Source organism: Pan paniscus, chromosome 7 (assembly GCF_029289425.2).
Source record: "Pan paniscus chromosome 7, NHGRI_mPanPan1-v2.0_pri, whole genome shotgun sequence".
Lineage (NCBI taxonomy): Eukaryota > Metazoa > Chordata > Mammalia > Primates > Hominidae > Pan > Pan paniscus.
Window position 1 is genome coordinate 15393557 of NC_073256.2, and position 27169 is coordinate 15420725.

A 27169-nucleotide genomic window follows, 5' to 3' on the forward strand; every position below is an offset into this window, starting at 1 on the left:
AAATGTTGGTTCAGTAACATTCAGAGAAAAACAGGAAATGTTAGGGATGGCCTGCTTCTTGTAAGGCATAACAGTGCACATGCTCCCCATTATCATCACCGTCAGAGCCGTACATTCTTACAATCAATAAACCTACGCTGACACGCGTTGCCACCCTAGTCTGCAGTTTACATTGCGGTTCACTCTCGTACATCCTGTGAGTTGAAGCAAACGCAGAATGAGATGCGCCCACCATGACAGCATCGTACAGGGCAGTTTCACCGTCGTGCAAGTCCTCTGGGCTCCACCTGCTCCTCCCAGTCCTTGGCATCATACAGGGCAGTTTCACCGTCCTGCAAGTCCTCTGGGCTCCACCTGCTCCTCCCAGTCCTCGGCATCGTACGGGGAGGTTTCACCGTCCTGCAAGTCCCCTGGGCTCCACCTGCTCCTCCCAGTCCTCGGCAGTCACTGATCTTTTTGGGGTCTCCTCAGTTTTGCTTTTCCACAGTGTTACAGAGTTGGAATTGCAATGTGTAGCCTTTTCAGATTGGTTTCTTTCACTTACTAATAAGCATTTAAGGTCCCATCATGTCTTTTCATGGCTTGACAGTTCATTTCTTTTTAGCCCTGAATAATTTTCCGTTGTCTGGATGTACCACAATTTGCTTATTCATTCACTTACTGAAGGACATCTTCGTTGCTTCCAAGTTTTGGCAGTTATGAATAAAGCTGCTATAAACATCCATGTGCAGGTTTATTGACGTTTTCCATCTATTTGGATAAATGTCAAGGGGCATAACTGCTGGATCCTACAGGTAAGAGTATGTTCAGTTGTGTAAGAAACTACCAAACTGTCTTCCAAAGTGGCTGCCCTGTTTTGCATTCCCATCTGCAGTGATGAGAGTCCTTGTTCCTCCAGCATTTGGTGTTGTTAGTGTTCTGGATTTTGTCCATTCTAGTAGGTATGTGGTGGTGTCTCATTGTCTTAATTTGCGTTTCCCTGATAACATATGATGTGAAACATCTTTACATAGGATTATTTGCCATCTACATATTTTCCTTGGTGACGTCCACATCTTTGGCCCATTTTCTTATTAAGAATTCTTCAAACATTTTGAATAACAGTCCTTTGTCAGGTATGTCTTTTGAAAATATTTTCTCTAAGTCTGTGGCCTGTCTCTTCATTCTCTTGACAATGTCATTCGCAGAGCACAAGATTTTAATGATGTCCAGGTTATCAACTGGACATCTACTTATCAATTCTTTCTTTGATTGATCAAGCCTTTGGTGTTGTAGCTAAAAAGTCACTGCTGAACCCGAGGGCACCTAGATTGCCTCCCATGTAATCTTCTAACCGTTTATAGTTTTGCATTTTACACTCAGGTGTAAGATCTTTTTTTTTTTTTTTTTTGAGATGGAGTCTTGCTCTGTCACCCAGGCCAGACTGCAGTGGCAACATCTCAGCTCACTGCAACCTCTGCTCCTGGGTTCAAGCAATTCTTCTGCCTCAGCCTACCGAGTGGCTGGGACTACAGGCGCCCGCCACCACGACCAGCTGATTTTTTGTATTTTTATTAGAGACAGGGTTTCACCATGTTAGCCAGGATGGTGTCGATCTCCTGACCTCGTGATCCGCCCATCTTGGCCTCCCAAAGTGCTGGGATTATAGGTGTGATCCACCGTGCCCAGTCCAGATCCATTTTTAGTAAGATTTTTTTGTGAAAGGTTTAAGGTCTGTGTCTATATTTTTATGCATGTGTATGTCTAGTTGTGCCAGCCCCATTTGTTGAAAAGACCATTCACTGAATAGCCTTTGTTTGCTCCTGTATCAAAGATAAGTCAGTGGTATTCATGTGGGTCTATTTCTGTACGCTCTATTCTGTCCCATTAATCTATGTGTCTACTCTTTTGCCAAAAATATGCTGTCTTGATTACTGTAGATTTCTGGTAAGTAACTCTTGAAGTCATGCAATGCCAGTCCTTTATTTTGTTTTTCTCCTTTAATATTCTTTTGGCTATTCTCAGTCTTTTGCTTCTCCATCTAAACTTTAGAATCAGTTTATCAATATCCACAAAATAACTTGCTGGGATATTAATCAGGATTGTATTGAATGTGTATATCAAGTTAGGAAGAATGAGTATCTCTATAATATTGAGTCTTCCTATCCATGAACATGGAATATCTGTTCAATTTTTAGTCTTCTTTGATTTCTTTCATCAGAGTTCTATAGCTTCTTCATATTGATGTTGTACACATTTGTTAGATCTACACTAAAATATTTTATTATGGGGGGGGTGGTAATATAAATGATACAGTGGTTTTGTTTTGTTTTTGAGACGGAGTCTTGCTCTGTTGCCCAGGCTGGAGTGCAGTGACATGATCTCGGCTCACAGCAACCTCTGCCTCCAGGATTCAAGTGATTCTCCTGCCTCAGCCTCCCGAGTAGCTGGGATTACAGGTGTGCACCACCATGCCTGGCTAATTTTTTGTATTTTTAGTAGAGACAGGGTTTCTACTGTCTACTGTGTTAGCCAGGATGGTCTCAATCTCCTGACCTTGTGATCCGCCCACCTTGGCCTCCCAAAGTGCTGGGTGTTTTTAATTTCAAATTCCACTTGTTCTTTGCTGACATATAGGAAAGCAGTTGACTTCTGTGTATTAACTTTGTATCATACAACCCACTATAATCCTTTATTAGTTCCAGAAGTCTTTTTTGTTGCTTCTTTCAGATTTTCATTACCTGCTTTTTCTTTAAAAACTTTGTTATACTGATTGAAAAAGCAAGAAAATTTCTAACAGGCACAATGGACAGTGCATTAGCTTTCTAGGGCTGCCACTACAAAGCCCCACAGACTGGGCGAAGTCAACAACAGACATTTGTTCTCTCACAGCCTGGAAGGCTGGAAGGCCAAGGACATAGTCTCAGCAGGGCTGGCTTTGGACCTTGGCTTGCAGACGCCGTTCTCTCTCAGTTGTCACAGGGTCAAGCCTCTCTACGTATGTGTGTCCTGATCTCATCTTCTAATATGGACACCAGTAATATTGGATTAGGGTACACCCTGACGACTTCATTGACCCTTAATCAACTTTAGGACCCCATCTCCAAACACAGTCACATTCTGAAGTATGGGGGGTTAGGGCTTCTACATACAAATTTGCTGGTGGCAGCTGTGAGGCGGGGAGCGCAATTCAGCCTATAATAAGTATATTCTTTAAATGGCAAAAGTATGTGCAATAGCAGTCATTTACTCCTTAATTGGAACGTTATCCTACTACACTGGGAGCTTGTACCATTTGAAAACATTAAGCCATATGGGAAAAATGTAGAAAAGAACATGGAATACATGGATTTGTCCCATGGGAAAAGCATGCTTAGTGTAACCCCGTATCTAGGAGACGTGAAGGGAACTTTTTCCTTCTCACTTGTCTTCTATCCTTGACCAGAACGGTGTCTGTGGCACTCGTCACACAGCAGGTTAGACAGGCTTTCTGAGCCGGCCTGGAAATGGAATCACCACACAGAATATTACGTCTGTGGGAAGATGTGTTCGGAGTCAATGGAGATCTGACCTGTGGGGCTGGAAGGTGATTTGTGGGATGACGAGGACCTGCCTGCTGAGATCCTGGTGAGCGGCTCCATTATAAGGTGTGTGAAAACCAGAGACCACGCAGCTCTCAGGAACACAAATGCGTGGAGAACAAATGCCCAGTGAGAGACCACCACTATACAAACACCAACGAGACCCCCAGAAATGACACCCAGGAACCCACATCTGGCTTTATGGACTTACGTGTTTACTGGGGAACCGAATGGACCCGCCCACATGTGCTGCACCCAGGTGGTCTCTTCCCGCATCTCTCAGTGGGATGTGCTGCACCCAGGCGGCCTCTTCTGGCATCTCTCGGTGTTCTCATCCCACGTCTCTCAGTAGGATGTGCTGCACATAGGTGGTCTATTCCTGTGTCTCTCGGTGGGATGTGCTGCACAGAGGTGACCTCTTCCTGCATCTCTCGGTGGGATGTACTCCACCCAGGTGTTCTCTTCCCACGTCTCTCAGTTGGATGTGCTGCGCACAGCCGGTCTATTCTCGTGTCTCTCGGTGGGATGTCTTACACCCAGGTGGTCTATTCCCGTGTCTCTCGGTGGGATGTGCCGCACCCAGGTGGTCTATTCCCGTGTCTCTCAGTGGGATGTGTTACATCCAGGTGGTCTCTTCCCACATCTCTCAGTGGGATGTGCTGCACCCAGGTGGCCTCTTCCCGCATCTCTCAGTGGGATGTGGTCCACCCAAGTGGTCTCTTCTCGTGTCTCTCAGTAGGATGTGCCGCAGACAGGTGGTCTATTCCCGTGTCTCTCAGTGGGATGTGCTGCACCCAGGTGGTCTCTTCCCGTGTCTCTCAGCGGGGTCCTCTCACAGTCTCACAGGTGAGCGGAGTTGCACTGCAGGGACCAGAGCTGATGGGACTCTCATGGCAGATGATCCTGCAGCCACCAAGAGCTTAACATGGGGCTGTCATGGGACAGACGTCTGCCAAAGACCACGGGACAAGAACATCAGAAGCCTGTCCCTGAGTGGGCACAAGCCAACGGGGCCAAGGGGGCCACCACAGTGACTGGGGGCATGGTGTTATGGTGGGGAAGGCGCCTGTCTTCCTCAGAGGACAGGAAGGCTGGCCCAAGCCCCAGTTTCACTCCAATCGCCATCTTCAGAGCACACAAGTAAATGACCCCAAAAAGGCAGCACCCTGACCTGGCCTTGGCTGGGGAGTCCACAGGGACCTTGGCAGAGCTTGTGTGGAGAGCGATGCCTGCCCTGCCCACCTGCTGCAGGCCCTCTGCAGACCTGCAGACAGATGCCCGAGGCCCAAAAGACACATTCTCCAAGGCAAGTGATGACGACGGAGGTTAACTTCAGTTTCTGAGACCCACCCACATCTGCAGACAACCTCACCTGTCAAAGGCTGAGCATGTTTCTGGCTCACTTTCTCAGAGGTCACTTTCTTTGGTGGATTTTGGAAGGCCAGCGTCTGGGGTTCCCTCTTTCCTTGGCCACTTGGAACAGGAGGAAAAAGTCTCTGCAGCACCTTCTCCACAAACACTGTACAGACAACCGATTAAAAGAAAAGGAGGAAAAGGAATGAGTTATGCAGTTCATCTGAATCACACGTGACTTTTACTCTACACAAACACACACATCCTGAAAGCACCAACGGAGACCCAAGTCCCTGGTCCTCCCACGCTGGGCACTGCACACCAGGATCCCCCAGACTCTGCCCGCAGAGGAACCCTTGAGGCTGGCCCGAGGACCCCCCACCATCCTGCCATCAGCTGACCCTCTCTCCAGGGCATCACCCTGCATCCAGTAGGCTGTGCACTGCTGGCAGGTGCTGCCTCTGGCTCCAGGTCGCTCGGTTCCTCCCTGTGAGGTTCAGGCACATGCAGGTCATGACCCCTGTCAGTGGGGGCTGTGGTCCTGGGTGGACGGTGTCAGTGGCCCACAGTGCTTGGAGCCAGGTGAGTGAATGGAGCAGGTCTGGGGGGCCCTGAGGCAGGGCAGGCACCACCCCGCGCCCTCTGGGAACCCATGGTCTGCACTCTGTCCCTTAAACTGAACGTGTCAACAACTGCGAATGGGGAGAATTCCGTGCATCTGACGTGGTTTAACCACTAAACAGAGATTCTTTACTTTGCTTGTTTTAGTTTACGTTGTTTAAACTGTGGGACAAACGGTCATAATGAATAAATATTTCTGCCCTGATTTAAGTGTGGTTAATAAACAGGCATTGGTCTCAAAATAGCATAGTGGATAAGGTGTGGGGAAAAGTTAATGAAATGAATTCTTTTAACCTCATAAAATTTAGAAAAAAGATAGCTGCTTTAGAATAACCAAAAGTCGCACAGTGGAAATCAGCACTCCTGAAACAACTGCCTGGTGCCTTTAGGAACAGGGAGGCGGGGACTTGGCCTGACTAGAGGCGTGCAGGGATCTGTCATGGGCCCCCTGAGAGGAGACGCTGGGGGTGGCTTCTAGGCGAGGCAGGGAGGCTCCACGGCCCTACATGGGAACACTGTAGCTGAAGGCACAAATCCTTCCTAATTCTGGCCTCTGGGACAAACACGTGATAGAAATAACCCTCCTACAGGCCCCGCTGTTAAGAACACTATGTGGGTTTCCACACAATGCTCACCAGAGCTCCCCGTGCCCTCTGTGGATGGACCATGAAAACCCTGAGCACAGAGCTCAGTGGGAGTGAGGTGTAGTGTGGTCATGAACAAGGTGGCTGCTCACTCAGACTCTCCACCTCCGCGGCTCCCAGAGAGTGAGCACAAAGCCTGCTTTTGCTGGGAGGAAACGACCTCTGGTTAAGTGGAAAACCTGAACTGAAACGATGTGATCCCTGAGACCCCGGGCTCTTCACCAGGTCCTGGCAATGAGAGGATCCCCATACGCTATATTTTGAATATGATGCAGAAATGCACTAGCACAGGATACCTCAAAAGCTCCTGTTGGCTGTGGTGAGCGGGTCCCACCCCTACAGAAAGGCCTTGCCTCAAGCATACCTGCCTGGCGGAGACACCTTGGCTCTCAGGGAGCAACAGGTGGTCTGTGAAATGCTTTTAAAAATGTGCTGCAGTGCTCCCAGGTATGTTCAAAAGAAGGTTCCAAGACTTCAGATAAAAATCCAATGGTAACATTTCCTTCAAATGTCAAAGAAGAAAATGTCCTATGCCAGATGACCAAGCTGGTGATGAGCAGAGGAGATGGTAGGCAGATAAGATGCACTTTATCCAACATCTTCATAAACCAGAACAAATTCTAAGACAAAACCATAACCAGCCGCCCAATTCTGCAAACAAGGACAGGGGCGCTCAGAGCTAAAGCCTTGCTGGGCCTGGGGCAGCCAACGCGGACATGTGGCTGAAGTCGCCTCCCCAGGCACAGCTGCCTGCGAGTGTCTGGAGCCAGGAAAATGCTACGGAGAAATCCCAGGCGATGGTCAGAGCCAGGCAATGCTGCAGAACGCCTGAGGCTGGGCAGGCACAAGACAGTCCCAGGGAGGGGGGCAGGCCAGGGCAGGCCCTGACTAAACAGCCACCGCCAGGAGACGCTGGGCCCAAGCAAGCATCAGATGACAGAGTTTTCTGAAACAAGGCAGCTGATCCCAAAGAAAATGGCAGAACACACCAGGGTAAGGATCGGAGCGCACTGAGAAACGGCACAACACATCAGGGTTTGGATCAGAGCGCACTGAGAAACCGCACAACACACCAGGGTACAGATTGGAGTGCACTGACAAACCGCACAACACACCAGGGTACAGATCGGAGCGCACGGAGAAACCGCACAACGCACAACACACCAGGGTACAGATTGGAGTGCAATGACAAACTGCACAACACACCAGGGTATGGATCGGAGCGCACGGAGAAACCGCACAACACACCAGGGTACGGATTGGAGCGCACTGAGTCTGGCCCCAGGTCACAGTCTTTCAAGGCTTCCTGAGGCAGATTTGGGAGCTAAAAGCGACATAATAAGAATGTGCCTTAAAAAAAAAGAAAGGTAGGGAGCATTTTCACTGAATTCCATCCACTGCCTGAAATAAATTACATTTATAGCCTAATTAACAGTGGTTTTCCACCAACACTGTTAAATTTCATGTTTCAAATGAAAATATCTGATATAGGTGTACAGTACATTTCGAATCTTTATAAAAATTCTAAAATGGAAGTAGAAGGCGGGAACAATCTAAAGTCAGCTGGCTTTAAATTCAGAGTGACAGCTGACAGGGGTTTCTCAGGGATAACTGACAAGGCAGAGGCCACCCTGGGAGTCACAAGCTCCGCCTTCTGTAACACAGGCATTTCTCTCGGAAGAGATTTACGTGATCCCAGCCTCACCACCTGAAAGCCAGGAATCAATCTGCTGGCACAGCGTGCAGGGACCACAGAACCCCAAGGCCTCTGGGTCTTCAGCCTCTAGGATTTCTGCAATTCCCCTGCACGCCTGCTCAGGCGCCACACGAGCAGATTCGAGAGGGGTGGTTCCCAGAACCATGCAGACCCATGTGTTGTGCGGTTTGTCATTGCACTTCAATCTGTACTCTGGTGTGTTGTGCATTGTGCGGCTTCTCTGTGCGCTGCCATCTGTACCCTGGTGTGTTGTGCGGTTTGTCAGTGCACATGCCAATGCCCCAACACCCTCCTAAGGAGCTTCCCCATAGACCACCTAGGCAGGTCCTGGACTCACCTCCCACCGGGAGCCCAGGCCCTGGGGCCACTGCCTGGGCTGAGAGCCCGACCCTCGGGGCTTTGCCACACGAAAGCCCCAGGCCTGGCGAGGCTCAGGGAGGCCGTTTCAACCGTGAAAACTTGGGTTTCTGCCCCACCCCAGCCCTGGCTGTTTGAGCCGTCATCCAACAGCAGGCTCCCACATCGACCAGGCTCCGATCCTGCCCCATCCACCCTCCGTGCCCCACTTTGCTCCCATTTTCCTCATCCTCCACCATCATGACACCTCTTGCGGCAGTTATTTTTTGGAACTGCAGTAACTTGGGTCCGGTGTTCTCAGGGTGACACTGAGGTCATTCACTTCTGCAGAACTGCAGATGGCCGCTGGTGCCCACATCTGGCTGAGATGCTTCTCTCCGCTGACGCCCGCGGTCGCCCGCAGGTGCTGTGAGGTCTGCTGGGTCTCTCCCTGCCAAGCGACCCTCTTTCCTTCATAACCAACACACACTGTGAAGGAGACACCGCCTGACTAGATCCTTCTCCTCCTCAATCTCACCCACTAATTCTGGCATCCGCTGGTGGGTCCTGGCGGCGGCAGACGTGGCTGTGGGCTCCTCAGTGGCTTTCCTTCCTCACTCCTTCCGTGTTTATCACGTGGAATTTTGTACTGAAGTGCCCACACTTGCACATGTATTGAATTATTACCTTTGTGCTATTTAATACTTTAAGGACTCGCAGATGTTTCATTCGTTCCAAGGACCATCACCCTGTACTGTCCGGATATACTTTGTTGCTCAAATAGTCCCAGCACTGGCCACAGGGTCCACCGCAGTGTGGACCCAGCGCCCTCCAGCATGGACCCGGTGCCCTCCAGCCCACCCGGCCCTCCCATGAGCACACAAGGCCCTACAAGGTACCGCAGGCTCATCTTGTATTTTCTCTGCCTAGGCCTGGAACCAGCCCCTTCTCCAAGAAGACCAACATTTAGAAAGCAGAACGCGGCCCTAGACATGCACCTTGCTCCTCTTGTCTTCTGAACACAAAATCTCATCATGTCACTCCTTGAAAATCACCGACTACTCTGCACAAAAGAGGACTTGGAGAAAGAGGAATGTCCTGGACACCCTCAAAGACAAATGAGACCTCTGAGAGGCAAATGCAGGCCGCGCAGACATACCAACGGCAGGACGCCGAGGTGCCCACGAGGAAGGACGAGGAAACACACCTGCCCCACGCCAGCGTCACCCACGGACATGACCGATGGCAGAACGCTGAGGTACCCACGATGAAGGACGAGGATGCATGCTCGCACCGCGCCAGTGTCAGCCACAGACACACAGGATAACAAAGCTGATATCTGGGATAATCAGGATGCCAGGAAGAGCATGTAACTACTTAAGAATGCAGGAAAACAGGCTGCTTAAAAATCTTAAGCAAACAATACAATTTTAGTATAGAATTTTAGTCCTTAACGTTTAAATCCCAAGTTTTCATATGGAGGGTGGGAGTGGGAAGGCCGTAGGGATTTGGATGTGCTAATTCACGACGGTCAACACATAAAGGTCTGTACAGTTTACAGCCACGGGAAAGACAACGTCCCTTTCCAAATTCAAACTTGAGCACGGTCGTCAAAATAAACTAAAGCAAAAAGAAAACCTTTCAGCAGCCTAAGCTAAACTGGTTTAAGTATCATGAATCCCTGTGGCTGAAGGGGCTCCATGTTGCATGGGTGTTCTAGAACCTCATGAAGGAAAACGTCTTTCCCAGTGGCCCACACACTCCTGGAGGTCACCGTATCTGCTCCTTCGCTGGAATGAGCCTGAAGCCACTCTGACCCCTGCTACTTCTGGTAAGCCTTGTCACAGAAAAGACGAGCACGTCCCGCACAATGCTTCACTCACAGGAGTTACAGCATGATTTTGATATTAAATATTGGCAAAGGCTGGTTTTGTGTCATATTATCCATGACCCATGAATTAGTCATAAAGTGTCCTGTAAACAGGCACAAAAACAGATGATCTCAAATAGATGTCAAAATGGATATCTCATTATAAAGCGGGAGATTTTTTCTTCAACAAGAATTATAATAAATTTTAACTCAGTTTAATACAAATATCCAGGTATCTAAAAATAACTTTGCTGACAAATAATACGTCTAAATATTTACAGCTGCTAAAATAGAAATAATAAAGTATTTTTTTTAAAATATAATTTTAACTTTTTAAAATCAGTTTTTAAAAGAGCAAAGTTTAAAATGCAAAATTGAATATTAATAATTACTTTCCACCAGCTAATATTGCTGGCAGATTCACAGACGAGCTTCACTTCCTCCCAGCCCCAGAGATGAGAGCATGGAGGTTGGGGCTGGGAGAGACCTCATGGACACGGCGCCACTTGGGTTTAGCATCTGAGCTGACAAGCGCCGAACGTGCGGCCCCCACACACCTGGCCCAGGCACTCAGGGCCTTTACCACCAGTGCTCACACTGTTTATTTACACAGAAATAATCAGCTGTTTTAGACCAAAACCACACTGCATGGCACTGATGCCCTTGCTGCTTCTTGGAACCGTCAGAGGAATGACACGAGGACCCCACGGACTGCTGGTGGTTTCCTGCAGATATGGACACGATTCTGTAAACACAGCCTGTGTTCCAACGGGCCAGCTCTACTTCGCGACTAATACCAAAAGCAGAACATAAACGAAAGGTTTTTTCCCTCCAGAATAACCAGGACACTGTGAAGCATTTGTCATTTTTGGTTTGTTGAAATGCTCGTTTTTGATCCAATGTGTTTTTACCTAAGTGTGTGTACGCTTATGAGCTCTAGATAGAGGCTGACAAAAATCAAGTTAGAGGTTAAAAGCCTCTTTTCTGTTTAATTCACAATGTGTTGAAAACAAAAGGAACCCACAAAAACAGAGCTGGACCAGCTGGTGCAGCAGGAGCTCCTGGAGCCCCCGATGCTGCGTGGCCCAAATGAAAGTGCCTTGCAGTCACGACGACTCCATGTCTGTCAGAAGCCTGAGGATGCTGGTTCCATTCTCCTTCCCACACCTCATCAACGTGCTCCCCTTCCAGCAGCAAGAGCAAGTTTTAACTTGAAACTCTAGTGCCCATCAAAAAGCAATCACCGGAAAATAAAAAGGCAGAGGACGGAGTATTTAATGCCAATCGAAAAAAAAAAACCTGCAGGAAAACAAATAAATGATGAAGCAGGCCAAGCAATCAGCACCGAGAAAAAGAGAGACACAACAACAAAAGGCCAAGGCCCAGAAAAAACACCCCGTCTGAAATTCACATGCCGCAACACCCAGCAGAAATGAGTCCCTTTCACAGGGGAATTAAGTCACTTCGGTATAATTCTCAGAAAGGACTGCTGCCTACACTTGCTATTTCAAATAAAAGACACAGCCAAATACCAATAAAATCTTTCAGTAAAGTGTTCTTTGGAAATTACACACTTAGGAAAAACTATAAATATATGTACCTCACAAAGAAACAAAGTTTGACCACTGGAAGTGAACCTATTCAATTCTAAACTCTTCCTAAATGCAGTTGCTGAATTTAAAATCTAACAGTTGGGTATGAGACTCCTGGTGCTGGAAGAGATTAAAATAATGATCATTCGTGATTCTCTAAAATTTCAAAACTTTTGCTATCACCCTTATAAACTGGTGTCTGTTGGAAAAGTGTGACTTTCAGAGAAAATACGTGTACAGCTTATTTGGGAATGTGAAGAATGAGATCAGTTCAAAAGGACCTATTTCAAAATGTGGCTGCTCGGGAGAAGCTGTAAAACCGATAGGACCACATGCTTACAGGAATTCATTAAAATAAGAGAGACCACAAATATTCACGAGTGACTTTACAATGTAAAGCCACTGCAGGAGTAAAACATACTGACGTGGTTTGGATGTGTCCCCTCCAAATCCCATGGTGACATGTGAGCTCCAGTGTTGAAGGTGGGCCTGCTGGGAGGTGTCTGGGCCATGGGGCAGATCCCGTGGGAATGGCTTGGTGCCCACCTCGTGGTGATGAGCTCTTGGAGATCTGGCTACTTAAAAGGCCGGGACCTCCACCTTCTCCCGCTCTCCCTCCCTCACCATAGGACACTGGCTCCCCTCTGCCTTCCCCAAGAGTGGAAGCTTCCCGACGGGGCCTCACCAGAAATGGGTGCTGGCGCCATGCTCCCTGTACAGCCTGCAGAACCGTGAGCCCAGCAAACCTCTTTTCTTTATAAATTACCCAGCCTCCGACATTCCTTTACAGCAATGCAGAACAGACTAACACTCACAGAGAACAAAATCGGTTTATAACATTCCTTTTTAGTTTCCACTTAACAGACTTACAAACAGAAAAGTGATTAGATTTTCAAACAAGAGTTGGCAGGCTTTTAACATCATGTTTAAATGAAAAACTGCTACTGAAAACAAGACTGGAAATAATCATTAGTAGAAATTTCCACCATGGCCAGCTTGGAGGTGCTTGCTCCCTGCCTCCTTCACCTGTCATATTAGAGAAATCTCTCAAAACATTTCCACTAAAACCGCAAAACACACACAAACCACATTATTTCACCAGTTTAGAGAAAATATCAAAATTCTGCTCTCTCAGTGAACAGCAGCTCTAGCTGATCTCTTTTTCCTCCTACATCTGCCTGTCTCGTTGTAATAGGCATTTTAAATTTAACATTTATTAGGGTTATTGTATTTTTTGAAAATCTGATAGTTTGAATTTTCTTTTTTCAGTAAAAACTACGTTAAATGCCTGCTGAAAATATGCTGGCCCAGCCACAGCTTTCTTTAAAATGATAATCACTGTGGGATTTTTTTTTTCATTTTATCCCTATAATGAGGCAAGGTATTTAGCGTTTGACTATAATCTAGAAATAAAGGAATAAACTGGTAATAGAATTATATCACTTCACAAGAAAGAAAAGTTCAGTATGTTAATTCAATGAGTAGCAGATTCTTGAGGAGTTTCATAACAGAATGACAAATGGAAAAATAATTGGCTAATACTTAAGCAGAAGTGGGCAAGCTTTCTGAAATATCAAAAAGAAAAAACAAAAAACAAGTGCTCGACATCAAACCAGAAATAATCCTCAAATGGGACATCACCAGAACCTCACGCCATGACCGATCTGACATGGGATCCTCACGTAGGAGGTGAAAATACACCAAATAATCATTTTCTACTGGAACTCTAACCCTTCAACAAAGAAGAAAGCCGGGCACCTGCAGGCCAGCTACTCAGGATGCTGCGTCAGGAGGATTACTGGAGAACCAGCCCGGACAACATAGTGAGATCCGATCTCTACAAATAAAAAAGGAGAAGAAAGAAAATATTCCACGCAAACTTTGCCCAGAGTTTCTCCTTGTAGTTTTTTAACCAGCATTTGTCGTATCACGAAGCGTTCACAAACACCTTACCTTCACGGGTGGCTGCAATAGTTTTCATTAAGCACTGGTAAACACACCCAGCGGGATGCGAGCAGCCCAGGGGCTTCCGGAGAGGCCGGCACTGCCCCGACGGGGGCGGGACCTCAGAGCAGCCCACTCAGTTCTCGGAGTCAGTTTCTCACCAAAACAAGACTGGGCTAAAACAGGCTGAGAGGTCATTGGGAAGGCCATTCAGCAAGCTGCTTTATGAAAATCAGGAGACACCAGATAAAATACACCTTTTACTCCAATATTTTTATTTTTTCCAGTTTCATTAAACATTGGCTTTTTCATTAGATAGGTCCTGAATTCAGCCCAAAGAACTTGCAACCCATAAGGGATTCCACACCGACAAGCCCCATGTTGTTTGCAAGGACAGGTTACGCTCACTGAGGAACGCTATCAAAGATGTGGAACCCAGAACCCGGGAAGCAGCTGTACCTCCTGCACCCACGCTGCCTCGCCCGGACCACGAGGGAGCCACGGCTGCCCCACTGTGGCCTCCTGGACCCCACTTCTTCCCTGCGCCAGCCACGAAGGACCATGTGGTCCTTTTTGGGTGCTGTGGTTTCTCGTCCCACACCCTGACGCAGTGATGCCTGCTCACCTGCTGACCCCTCCGGCTTCTGTACCTGCTGTCCCCTCCGGCTTCCTGTCTGCTGTCCCCTCCGGTTTCCGTGCCTGCTGTCCCCTCCGGCTTCCTGTCTGCTGTGCCCTCCGGCTTCCTGTCTGCTGTCCCCTCCGGCTTCTTGTCTGCTGTCCCCTCCGGCTTCTGTGCCTGCTGACCCCTCCGGCTTCCTGTCTGCTGTCCCCTCCAGCTTCCTGTCTGCTGTCCCCTCCGGCTTCCGTACCTGCTGTGCCCTCCAGCTTCCGTGCCTGCTGTCCCCTCCGGCTTCCGTGCCTGCTGTCCTCTCCGGCATCCTGTCTGCTCTGTTCTCACAGGCACATGGGTCCCCTACCTCCGCGTCTTCTGCACACAGGGGACAGGACCAGCAGCAGTGACCAGCTTGTGACTCCATCAGAACCTTGCATGTGATCGGTCACCTGGCTGGGTCCTCACGGTGCTGCCGCCCACTTTACAGATGAGCCACCTGAGCATTAGTAGAGTGAGCTCTGAGGCAGCAGCCCAGCAGGACTGACCTCGGTGGCCGTCCCCATCGAGACCTAGGCCTGCTGTGCACTGAGGCGCCGGCCGTCAGGGATGGGCACATTCGGCATCCACCACCTCCTCGGCCCACTTCCCTCTCCAGCTGTACACCAAGCATGACTCTCTCCCAACCTGCAAGGAGCCGAGACTGCAGCTGCCCCCATGTCTGAGCAGCTCCTGCAACCCTCCTCCAGCCGTCGCAGTACCGCATCTCCTCATCCCCACGTGCTCTGGCCTTGCCATCACTGCACCTGCCCTTCCCTGCTGGGGCCGACCCTCACCCCCCAACCTCACCATGCACCAACACTCCCGCAGGGCCTGGCTAGCACGGCGCCTCTTGCTTTGCCAGGATTCTCTAAACCTCCCTGTTCCATGAGGCTGATTCCTTCCTTCCTCTCTTCCCTCCTTCATTCATTCAGTCATTCACTTGGGAAGCGCTCCTGAGCACGTTGTCCTTCCTTGAAGATGGGAAAAGAGGTGCCAACTCCTGTTCTGGTGGAAGGATTCTACCGCATCTGAGTAGAAAATGTCAAAGCCACACGTGTCAATGAATACAGCCCCACTTCTCCTGCAGCACAGCAATGACTCCTGTCCAGTTCTGCACACAGTCCCACACACGGGGCCAGAATGAAAGTCGGCCCCAACAGAGTCACCAGGCACCCAACCAGACCAACGCCACTCTGCAAGAAGAAAAAGGGGCCTCTTTCCAACGGAAACAAATCCGAACCGGCATCTTCAGCTCTGGGACTCCAAGGGAGAGGCAGGTATCACAGGCAAGTTGCAGGGTACAGCTGGGAGATGCACACACCACACAGGGACACACCCAGACACGCATGTACAAACACGCCACACGCAGACACGTGTATGCAGGCACACGACACACAGGCGCACATGCATACACAGGAGCACATGCATGCACAGACACACAGGAAAACACACAGACACACATGTACACCCATGCCACAGGCAGACACGTGTACACAGGCACACAACACACAGGCACACACACATACACACACAGGCACACATGCATGCACATATACATAGGCAAACAGCCAGACACTCATGTACACACACGCCACACACAGACACATGTACACAGGCACAAGACACACAGGCGCACACACATACACACAGGCACACATGCATGCACATATACACAGGTGAACACACAGACACACATGTACACAAGTGCCACACACAGACGTGTACACAGGCACATCATACACAGGCATACACAGGCAAACAGATATGCATGTAGACGCACACCACACACAGACACATGTACGCACACACACATACATGAACATGGACACATGGACACACACCACACATGCACAGACAGACACCACACAGGCACATACATATGTACACAGATACACATGCACACACATGTACATACACATCCCAAGCAGACATGCATGTACACACAGACCACATGCAAAACACACATACATACACCACACAGGCACACATACATACACACCACACACAGGCACACACATGCATGCACACACATACACCACTCAGGCACATACACATGCACACACGTACACATACACATACACACACGCACACCACAAAGGCACACACATGCATGCACAGATACACACTACACACACACCTGCACAGATGCACACAGACATGCATGCACACATACACCAGACACGTGTGCACACACAAAGGCATACACAGACACGTGCACACATAGGAACAGCGGCACACATACATGCATGCACATTGACAGTATGCACACACAAGCTCACAGACCCACACCTACACACAGACACCTCTCCCGGACTACCAGAGCTGCAGGAACTCTGGCACCAGTGCCAGCACTGTGGACAGCGCCAGTGATTCCCGGCGTGTGAAGTTGGGGCAATCCACTCCCTGAGGTGCAGGAGAAACCAGAAGATGACAGGGAGGTGGCGAACAGGAAGTGTGACTGCTCACAGCAAGGCACTGGCAGCTCCAACTTCATCTGAGGAGTCTCAGGAAGACAGAGGCCGCCTGCCTGCTGCAGACCCCGTGGCCCTGGAGGATGCACCTACAAGGGCGAGTGAAGCTGTCCTGTGCGTGCAGCAGTCACAGCAAGAATGGATTCTTATTAAAAAGCATCCAAGCATCCCGCGCTCCAGCACATGTTCCCCAGGCTGACACCAGGCTGGGTGCCTCCCAGGAGGAGGCCTCTGGGACAGGGCTCTGTGGCCTTCCCTACAGAAGGCCCAGCCGGGCCAGCAAGGCCCGGCCAGCAGCATGGTGCCCTTGGAGCTCTCTCCTCGACGCGAGCGGCTGGCACCACTGAACCACCTTGATGGGAAACTGCAGGACAAGGAGTCAAAGGACTGGCCTCAGGGTGCAGTGAGACGAATGCAGGGGGCGCTGCGGGGCAGGGACTCTGCTTAAATCCAGGGGCGCATCCTCCCACCACACACACAGCAGCAGGCGGTGAGGACAGGCCTGATGCAGGGAGACAGGGAGCAGCCGGACAGCCTGGCACTCCTCTGCCTGCTCAGGGCTGGGCCCTGGGACGGGGCTCCCGCCTCCACAAGGCGGTGGTCCTCACCCCAGCATCTGAGGATCGCCTCTGCCAAGCAAACCCCACGCAAGCTTTGCCTCCTCCGGAAACGTCCCTGAAGCACACATGGAGTCAGGGAGAGGGCCAGAGCCAAATCCCTCACAATGACCAACCACCAGGGAGGAGGCTCCGCCAGCCCAACAGCAAGACTCCGCCCAGGCAGCAGGGACACAGTCAGCGTCTCGGGAAGGAAGCAAGGAGCAAGTCCTGTATGGCTCTGCTCACCAACACGAGATGTCCTGACAGGCACTGGGAACCATCCAGGGAGGAGGAGGCAGCAAGGCTCAACCCGGTCAACGCCAGATGCAGTCATTCCTTCCAGGAGTCACCCGGGCAGCTCCTAAGGTCCTCACCCACCGCAGGAGGCCCCTTCCTCGAGGAGCACGCAGCCCCTGGGGGATCTGTGACACTGGGGGCCTCCCCAGTCCACTGCAACCCCACTCCAGGCTCCCCTGACCGCTGGCTACCCTATATGCCAGAAACAGCCCGACCTGAGCTAGCACTTAATTACATGCCAGATATTCACCCAAACTCCCTGGGTAGAATGGAGGCCATAGTGCCCTTCCCCTTCCTGGGACCCTCTTCAATTAGGAGAGCGGTTCATGGTCGGAGCTGCACAGCACCTCTCAGAGGCTTGCAAAGTAGGCCCAAGAAACATCCTCCGGTGCTATACTTACACTAGCATAACATAGAGCACATTTGAGGAATTTTTAGTCAAGTGGTGCTGCTTCAAAGGCAACACATTCTTCCCATTAATCCTGCAGAGTTTTGCTACACATTGTTACAGGGAAACTGTCACATTAGCAGGTTATATTGCCTAGCAGAAACAATCTACTTCCAGGAAAAAAAAAAAAATGCTTAGAATCACTGTTTAGCCTGACTGCCAACTTTTCCACCTCATGTTTCTTGGTCTGTGCCAGGGCCAGGCAGGGGAGAGTATGGGCCCCTGGATGTGTCCTCTGTCAGCAAGCACTGCCCTAACCCCAAGCACAGCCTCAAAGCACAGCAGAGCTTCACTTAGCTCGGGGAGGGAGGGATACCGTGCCTGATTTGCTGCCGCAGCCAGGGCCTGAGGGGCTCTGCCACACTCAGCAGATGCTCCGCCAACACCCGGCGGTGAACAAACGATGCCAAGTCAGTTCTGCGTGGGGTCTGCTCCAGGAGGGGCACACCTGCGTCTTATGGCACCTGCCTTCTCTCCCACCATCAACAACAGCGCCCAACCCCCATCTGCAACCACCCCACGACCCTGAGCTGGACCTTGGGAAAAGAGACATCCCTGCAAAGGGACACGCCAAGCTCCATCCCCTCCTCCTGCGGCACGTTCCCCTAACTTCACTCGTTGCAAGCCACGCAGAAGGGAAATGCTCTGAAGAAGACACACACCCCAGTTTCCTGCTCCACCAGGTCACAAATGCTGGGAAGTTTTATTCCAGCTAAATCCTCCCTTCAGTGCCTCTCAGAGCCTAAGTGCCACTCAGCCGATGGGCTCTTCAGGTGATCTTGAGGAAGACACACAGAAAACTAATATTTTCTTTCCCACCTACATTTTACACTTTTGGGATTTATTAATCCATCCTTCCAATCACAATGTCCTTAAACAACGCAAATTTACTTGACCATTCTGTCACATATCCAATAGGAAAAAAAGGCTGTTTCGAGGGAAGATGATTAGTGAATGACAAAAACAATTAACAGCTTTCATTCACTTTAATTTAGTGAATGGAGAAAGGTTTTTTTTTCTAAGTTGATTAGGTACATTACAGATGCTATAATAATTTCTTGCATAGAGAAGAGCATTTATTTCAGGCTTAGAAGAGTGCAAACATTTGAAGGAATGTAAGAGAAGAGTGTGTTGTGGTTTAAAACAAGGAAAAAACCTGCAGTGGCAAGAAGCCCCCCACCAAGAAGGCAGGCACAGCTTTGCAGGCAGCTGACCGTCAGGTCTGCTCCTAAGAACCTCGACACTGAATTCACAGCCTGCCAGCCCTGCTTCCAGGAGAGGGTCATGAACAAGGTATTTCTGGTGCTCATTAACATACGTGAATGTCCATTTTAGAGCCTAACATCTGACTGCTTAAAAACTCTTAGGTCATTTTTAACCTGTGAGCTGATCAGGTGACAATTCCCTGGCCCTGAAGGAGAGGGGGAAGCCCACGTGCAGTGTGTCCCTGAAAAGGAAGACTTGAGACCATATTTTTCTCCACATTCTGCCTCAGTGAGAAATTTTTTCTTTTTAAGCAATTGTTTTATAACTATAGTTTGCCATTATCTTTTCATTTCAAAGGGAAAACCATGATTATCAGTTTAAACATAGAGAAGGAAAAAAATTCATCAGCGCCTGAATTAATCCAAGTAACACGAGATTCATGTCAAAAACCGCCACTCTTTTCATTATAATGATGATTACACGGTGAGGGTAATGAGCTGGGGTTTGCAGGACGCAGGAGCACGCTTTTTTTCTAACACTTCCGTTCTAAGGCACGGCCAGGTTAACCAATTCCATTTATTCTCCTCCTGTCTTTGGTACTAATGCTATCACAGAATTTAATAAGCACTAGGATGCGCCCCACACCTTAGGTCCACTGAAGGTAAACACCATGACCTCCGTCTCTCAGATGAGGACACAGTGGCTCTGGGAGGTTCTGCTGTACTTTTCGGTGAGGCTGCCGGAGCCGGCTGCAGCCCCACCCCAGAGCCCTGGGCTAGGACCCCTCTGAAGAGCTAAGCGGCCCCTACTCACTCACCAACAGGGGCTCTGCTAAGAACACGAACCCCTGGCTGGGCTCGCCCCCGCCCAGGTCCCCAGACACCAGGTGGGGCCTGGCAGGGCCGGCCCGACCAGCAGCCATGCAAGCAACAACACGGGCGAGGGGTGGGCCGCGGTCCGGGGTATGAGCGGGGGATGGGTAGGGACTGGGGTGGAGGTGGGGAGTCGGTCTGGGTTTGGGGTGGGGCCTGGAAAGGGGCCGGGGTGGGGGTCCCGAGTCAATACCGCAGTCTGAGCCGAGAGCGGGGTCTGGGGTCTGGGCAGGCCTCCGCGCCGCACCCACCTACCATGCTTCCTGTGCGCCGCCATGCGGGACCCGGCCGCGGACCTCAGACCACGGTGCGCGGTCCTGACCTGAGCGCCGTGCCTTCCGGGTTCCGCCCTCCTGGGTCCGCCCACAACAGCAGGAATGCCCAATCCGAATACGGGACCCCGCCACGGGCGGTCAGTCAACTACATCACGGCCGTAGATTGGCTGATATCGAGTCTGTAGGCGTGTCGCGAGGCTCCAGACCCGCCTCTGGGAGCCCCTCTGTGGAGCATGCGCGGAGGGAGGGCTGCGGGGGCGGCGGCGCGGGCTCTTGGGGACCTGAGGACGCTGTGGGAGCGCTGGCGGCGACTGCTCTACGCGGTGGCGGAACTCTGGGGGCGAACGCTAGGGAGGGCGTTGTGGAGAAGAGGGGAACGGAGGGCCCCAGAGGAGAGGCGCCCACCCCCAGCCCCACGGGTGCACCTGCGGATCCCCAGTCCCCGCTTCGCCCCCAGGCACCTGCCGGACACAGGGAATGGCCAGGGCAGTGCCCCCGGCCCCAAGGCACCTGCAGGATACAGGGAGTGGCTAGGGCGGTGTCCCCGGTCCCCAGGCACCTGCGAGACACGGATAGTGGCCCTGGCTGTGACCCCAGGCACCTGGAGGATATAGGGAGTGGCCAGGGCGGTGACCCCTAGCCCCTAGGCACCTGCTGGACACAAGGAGTGGGCAGGGCGGTGTCCCCGGCCCCCAGGCACCTGCTGGATACAGGGAGTGGCCAGGGCAGTGCCCCCGGCCCCCAGGCACCTGCAGGATACAAGGAATGGCCAGGGCGGTGTCCCTGGCCCCCAGGCACCTACAGGATACAGGGAATGGCCAGCCGGTCCCTAGACACCTGCTGGACACATGAGTGGCCAGGGCGGTGACCCCAACCCCCAGGCACCTGCTGGACACAGGGCATGGCCAGGGCGGTGTCCCTGGCCCCCAGGCACCTGTGGGACACAGGAAGTGGCCAGGGCAGCAGCCCCCAAGTCACCCCGGCTTGCCAGACCCCTTCTTGTCTCCCTGTCCAGCTTCAAGGGCCTCTGCCCTCCCGCTCCACCCCCTCAGGACCCTCCTCCTTGAATTCGTTTCTTCCAAAACATTTCCCAAGTGTGTGCCAGGCGCTGTTCCTCATGTGGGCTGTCTCAGGAGAGGAACCCACGGAGATGGGTGTTTTGGAGGAAAATGAAGCTGGTAGGGCCTAACTGTAGAGTGATGGGCTTGGGCTTGAGGTAGGTGAGGGAGCAAGACTGGCGGTGCCCAGGGAAAGAGAGCCCACAGGAGGGAAATGATGTCCCAGGAGAATGGCTGCCCTGTTTGAGTTTGGGGACCAGACGCAAGGGTAGGATAAGGGGAGCTCAGATCAGGAGGAAAGGAGACCCAGACCCAGGCAGGGTCTGCAGGGAGCCTGATAACTTTGCATGTTCCAAGAAGCAGGGTGGAAAGTTGTTAGACGATGCAGAGCAAAGCGGTGAAATGATCTGATGCATTTTCTTTCTTTTTGGGGTAGACAGGGTCTCACTCTGGCCCAGGCTGGAGTGCAGTGGTGCCATCACAGCTCACTACAGCCTCCAGCTCCTGGCCTCCAGCAATCCTCCCAACTCAGCCTCCCAATGTGTGGGATTACATGCATGAGCCACTGTGCATGGCCTGATGTACATTTTAAAGAAGTCATTTAGCCTTGTGATGACTAGAGTTGCATGGAAGGAAGTGTGGAGATTTCATCTGCTGCAATAAGAGATGCTCACAGCTCACATCCAAGTGGTGGCACTGGAGGTTCTGGGTGGGGGGGCTAGTTGGATTGTGGACATGTTTTAAGGTAAAGCCAAAGAGATTTTCCGATTGATCAAACTGGGCTGTGACAGAAAAGGAGAAATGTAGAATGGCTGTAAATTTTTCGTTTGGAAACTGGAAGGCTGGAGTTGCACTGAGGAGGTGGAGAGCCTTCTGGGGATCTTCGTTTGGTGGTAGTGTGCAGTTTTAGACAGGTCAAGTTTGAGGTGCTCATAAGATGAGTAAGCATATGAGGTCATGAAGGGAGCAGGCGTGAACTTTAGAAAGTGGTCCAAGGAATAAGCCCCGAGGGGCTCTGGCCTTTGAGAGGTGGGGAGATGAGGGGGCCCACGCTGTGGTACATGAAGGGTGGCCAGGGAGAAAAGGAAGGTCCTGAAGCCAAGTCAAAGAACGAACCATTGGTCTCCAATGATGTGGATGAAGCAAGAGGAGGACCAGTGATGTACGGTTGCATTTGTCAAGGGCAGGGGCCATCAGGGATCTTGGTTACAGGAATTTTGTTGAAGTGGTAGAAGCAGAAACTTGATGGAAATTCATAGAATTTCGAGGAAAAGTTAGACATTGACTGTACACCATTCTCTGGCGGGACCATGCAAATGGGGCAATAACTGGAGGGTTTCTGAAGACAGAACACATACACATACACACACACAGACAGACAGACAGACAGAGAGAGAGAGAGAGAGAGGGAATTTGACCTGATCAAATTGCTGTTGAAAATGAGTGATGCAGGAGGGGAAATAATCCCTGTAATGAGGCTGCATCTTGAACTTGTTCTCCACTTCATCATTCTCACCAGCACTCAAGCCCACTGTGGACGCCCCCATAACAAAATCCTCCCAGGAAATAATGTATTTTTCTCCAGCCCTGTTTCTTCAATCTCTCCCACACTCAAACTGGCGGAAAGAGTTGATTACAAAGCCAGTCTCCATTTTGACGTCTTCCATGGACTCTGTGACCCCGTCCAGCTTTTCTCTCCACCCCTCCACTGCACCTGCTCCTGCCAAAGTCCCCAAGGCATCCATGTCCCCAGCTCCAACACACAGTTCTCAGTAAGCATGTAACACGCTAAGGCCTCCCAGAAGTGTCATCCAATTGCTGGGCCAAACTTGGGGGTCATTGGTGACTCTCCTCTTCCTCTCTTCCTGAATAACCCATCCAGAAAAATCACATCAAGTGCATTCTACATGCAACGTGTCTTACTTCCACTGCTGAGTTTGTGTCTTCATCATTTGTCACTAGGATTTCTCCAGCCTTTTTTAAGTTGATCTCTGAAATCCCAGGATTTCTCTGAGCATTTTTAAATTGATCTCAATTCCACTCTTGTTCCTCACTCCCATCCTACCGACATTTCTTCTTATAGCAGCCAAAATGGTCATTTTAAAACCTCACTGCCATTCAAAAATCACTGAAGGTGGACCATCCAGCAACAGGATAGGGAAGAAAAACCACACAATCACATCATTAGATGCAGACAAAGCATTTGACAAAATCCAACACCCATTCATGATTTAAAACCGAAACACCCTCAGCCAACTATGATTAGAGGGTAACTTCTTCAGTTTGATAAGGGACACCTACAAAAACGCTAGAGCTAACAGCATACTAAATGGTGAGAAACTAGAAGCTTTTCCCACTAAGATCAGGAAGAAGGCAAGGCCCCCCCTCTTGCCACTGCTTCTCACTGTTACACTGCAAGTCCTGGCCAATGCAATGAGACAAGAAAAGGAAATACAAGGTATACAGATTGGGAAGGGAGAAATAGAAGTTTTGTCTGCAAATGACAGGATTGTCTATGACGAAAATCTCTGCCTTGCTCAAAATCCTACATCATAATTCATTGTATAGAGGATACAAATCAAAGCCCTTAAAATGTCCTGAAAGACCCCTGAGTTTTTCTCCCGTCACAATCATGTGGTCCTTTTCTCCCTCAGTTTCAGTTATTCTGACTGTTCAGTTAAAGGAAAATGTGGCCAGGCATGGTGGCTCATGCCTGTCATCCTAGCACTTTTGGAGGCGGAGGCAGGAGGATCGCTTGAGCATGGGAGTTGAAGATCAGTCTGGGCAACATAACAAGCCCCTGTGTCTACTAAAAATACAAAAAGTTAGCCAGGCATGGTGGCACATACCTGTAGTCTCAGCTACTCAGAAGGCTGAGGTGGGAGAATCACCTGAGTCAGGGAAGTTGAGGCTGCAGTGAGCCGTGACAGCACCACTGTACTCAAGCCTGGACAACAGGAGTGAGACCCTGTCTTAGAAAAAAAAAAAGGCCAGGCACAGTGGCTCACGCCTGTACTCCCAGCACTTTGCGAGGCCGAGGCGGGTGGATCACGAGGTCAGGAGATCGAGACCATCCTGGCCAACATCGTAAAACCCCGCCTCTACTAAAAATACAAATACAAATAATAATGATAATGATAATAATAATAATAATAGCTGGGCATGGTGGTGTGCACCTGTAATCCAGCTACTCGGGAGGTTGAGGCAGGAGAATCGCTTGAACCAGGGAGTCAGAGGTTTCAGTGAGCTGAGATCGTGCCACTGCACTCCAGCCTAGTGACAGAGTGAGACTCTGTCAAAAAAAAAAAAAAAAGGCATCAAGTCCTTCTATCTCCCCAGGTCTTCAGGCCTGCTCTTATCTCCCTAAATCCTGTTCCCAGGGCCATGGCAGAGGCCACGTCTGATGCCACTGTCACTGTGCTCTCAGGTCCCTGTGCACTCCCCGGCTGGTTGGCCTCTGGACTTTCTTTGAAGCTTTGGGAGGTGTTGAACTGGGGGAGTGGGGTGTGTGGGTGAGGAGCAGCCCTCAGTCACTGGGACCTAGAAGCTGAAAAGCTGCCCAGCCTTCCTAAGCTGACGTGCACTCCAAGCTGCTCCTGTTAGAGCACCCCAGCAGGACGGGGCCCCAGTGGCCACAGGAGCAGCCCAGTGTCGCCGCAGCCTCTGGGACGTCCTCTCCTGCCCTGCCTCTCTCTCCCTACTTCCTCTCTCTAGTTTCCTGGGATCGATCTCCCAGATGAACTACCTGCACCCAAATCCACACCTCAAAACCTGCTTGTGGGAGAACCCAGTGGGAGATTTAATAATGACGTCCTCAAAAAGTTCTTTTCTGATGTCACAAACTGTATTTGCTGCCCTTTTCACATTCACCAATAACACTCCATATGTTTCCTTCAGAGAATTATAACTTGTAATTGTCTGTTCCTTGGGTAACTTCTGGGCGGATCCCTCTCTAGACTGAAGGCTTCATGGGGCGGCAACCGTGGTTTTTCTGTGCTGCTCACACGCTGAGAACACAGGAGAGGCCGTCAGTACATTTGTGTGATTTTCTTGTTGCTGTTGCATGAAATAATATATATATATATATATTTTAAAAACGTGAAGGGATGGGGACGAAATGCAGGGGAGGAAAGCAAAGGGAAAGTAAATTGTGAAATGAAAATAAATTGGCCTGGAATCTCTGCCTAGCTGAGGTTTGGGCGCTGAATGCACCTTTTTTTTTTTTTTTTTTTTTTTTGACAGTGGAGACCACTGACAGATTCGGGAAACATTTAGAAGAAATGGACAGCGGCCGGACTTCTTTCTCCCATTCACCTTTCTACCCCCTCGTCGTTTAGCACTCTGCCTTGAAAATAAACTGCAACTGATGAATATTATGGTGATCAATTATACGGGAAATTCTTACAGAGCCTGTTTTTTGTTTAAAGATCTTGGAATTTCTGGAAAAGATTGGTTTGTCCATTCCAAATATTTTGGATGACCTGATTTCATTCTAACTCCCATCCGTCTTTCTATGCGGTTTGTTTTCGCATCTTTTATCTCATTTAAATGCCGTAGCCATGCAGGTGGAAAGCAGAAATCCATTTCCGCGTTTATGTTAAACTGGGGCTGAGAGACTTGCCCAGGGTCGGTGACCGCCCAGGGATCCCCATACCAGCGCGTCTAGCTCCCGCGTTCCGATCTTGGAAGGGAAAACCCATGATCCTGGCGAAGGTCCGTCCACACGTGGCCAGGGTGGCTGATCTTCCCGGCTGCTGTGGTTGTCAACACCACTTCTCCGGATCGATTTTCCCTTTTCCTCGGCTCTGTAGTCCATACGCCACTCACAGCAAACCCAGGCGGCGAGCCCCCTCCGGGGGCGCTCCTTGCGTCCGGACCCAGGTTCTCGGGGCGCCCCCGGTGGGTCCCCGCGAAGCCGCCGCCGCACACCTACCTCAGCGTAGCCCGCCAGTGGAAACCGGGGGAGGTTCTGCCTCCAGCACCCAAGCGGCGGCCGCACCTCGCAGTGAGACCCTCGCAAGCGCCCGCGCCTCCCTCGCCCCGCGTCCCCTCTGCCCCGCGAGCCCCCCTGGGCGCCGAGCCGACTCGAACCCGAGCGCGAGTCCCGTGCACAAACGAGCCGGCGCGTCTCTAACAGCGGTCCAGAAAGGCTGACCCTGCCCGGGGGCGACGGGTGTGACCGGGTCCCCCGCTAACTTTCGGGCGCGGTGAGCGTCGCCTGCGCGCGCCGCGGTGGAGGCCGCTGCTTTCCCGCCGGGAGCCCGGCACAGTCCCCGGGTGACCCGCGCGCCCCGCGCAACAGTTGGAGCCGGGCTGCCCGCGCGCTCCCCAAGCCGGGCCCTTCCCCAGATGCAGCCGCGCGCCGGCCGCCCCCCAGTGCGCCGGTGCCTCCCCGGGCGCCGAGTGCGCAGGCGCCGGCCGTGAAGACCGACCGTGCGCCGGGCTCGAGCGCGGTCTGAGCGCGCGGCGCCTGCAGCGGCGGACGGACGGACGGACGGACCGCGGACGGATGTACTGACCCCAACCCGCGAGCCCCGGGAGCCGTCGGTCTGAGGAGGGGCCGCTTCGCCATGTCGCCCCGCACCTGCTGAGCCCGGAGCGTCCGAGGATGTCCGCGCTGAGGAAGGTGCGAGCCGCCGGGGGCTGCCGGGAG

General features: G+C 51.1%; 3 protein-coding genes across 12 annotated transcripts in view; 1 reads left to right on the forward strand and 2 right to left on the reverse strand.

Annotated features, from left to right (window-relative positions):
• The window catches only part of ERICH1 (glutamate rich 1), an 81833-nt gene extending 61273 nt beyond the window's left edge, over positions 1-20560 (reverse strand). For 3 of the 7 annotated variants that reach the window (XM_063606623.1, XM_014345882.4, XM_034965590.3), the window contains exons 1-2: positions 20438-20560; positions 4933-5079 (exon numbers count right to left, since the gene is read on the reverse strand). In XM_063606623.1, the coding sequence (XP_063462693.1) occupies positions 4933-5079; positions 20438-20459 (169 nt within the window). In that variant the 5' untranslated portion in view covers positions 20460-20560. Of the gene's footprint in view, positions 1-3771; positions 4510-4932; positions 5080-20437 lie in introns of those variants that run through there. The other 4 variants (XM_034965586.3, XM_063606621.1, XM_034965588.3 and 1 more) reach the window with 2 other exon arrangements.
• A 4837-nt stretch (positions 20561-25397) lies between these two features.
• On the reverse strand, positions 25398-27088 carry LOC117981559 (uncharacterized). The gene is made up of 3 exons (XM_034966985.3): positions 26807-27088; positions 26171-26707; positions 25398-25523 (listed from the first exon to the last, which is right to left on the reverse strand). Exons 1-3 carry the CDS (start codon positions 27086-27088, stop codon positions 25410-25412), a joined length of 933 nt encoding a protein of 310 aa, XP_034822876.3. The 3' UTR covers positions 25398-25409.
• DLGAP2 (DLG associated protein 2) overlaps positions 26946-27169 on the forward strand; it is a 1001683-nt gene continuing 1001459 nt past the window's right edge. For 2 of the 4 annotated variants that reach the window (XM_034965578.3, XM_034965581.3), the window contains exon 1: positions 26946-27142. Coding sequence is in view for 2 of the 4 variants with exons in the window: in XM_034965577.3 (XP_034821468.1) it covers positions 27125-27142 (18 nt within the window). In the remaining 2 variants the exon portion in view is untranslated. The remainder of the gene's footprint in view (positions 27143-27169) is intronic. The other 2 variants (XM_034965577.3, XM_055107260.2) reach the window with 1 other exon arrangement.

Coding starts and splice junctions, on each gene's coding strand:
- LOC117981559 (XM_034966985.3), bottom strand. CDS start 27,088: ATGGCGAAGCGGCCCCTCCTCAGACCGACGGCTCCCGGGGCTCGCGGG. Junction 26,708..26,806: donor GGCTCCAACTGTTGCGCGGG/GCGCGCGGGTCA, acceptor CCCGAAAGTTAG/CGGGGGACCCGGTCACACCC. Junction 25,524..26,170: donor CGCGGGAGCTAGACGCGCTG/GTATGGGGATCC, acceptor CTGTGTTCTCAG/CGTGTGAGCAGCACAGAAAA.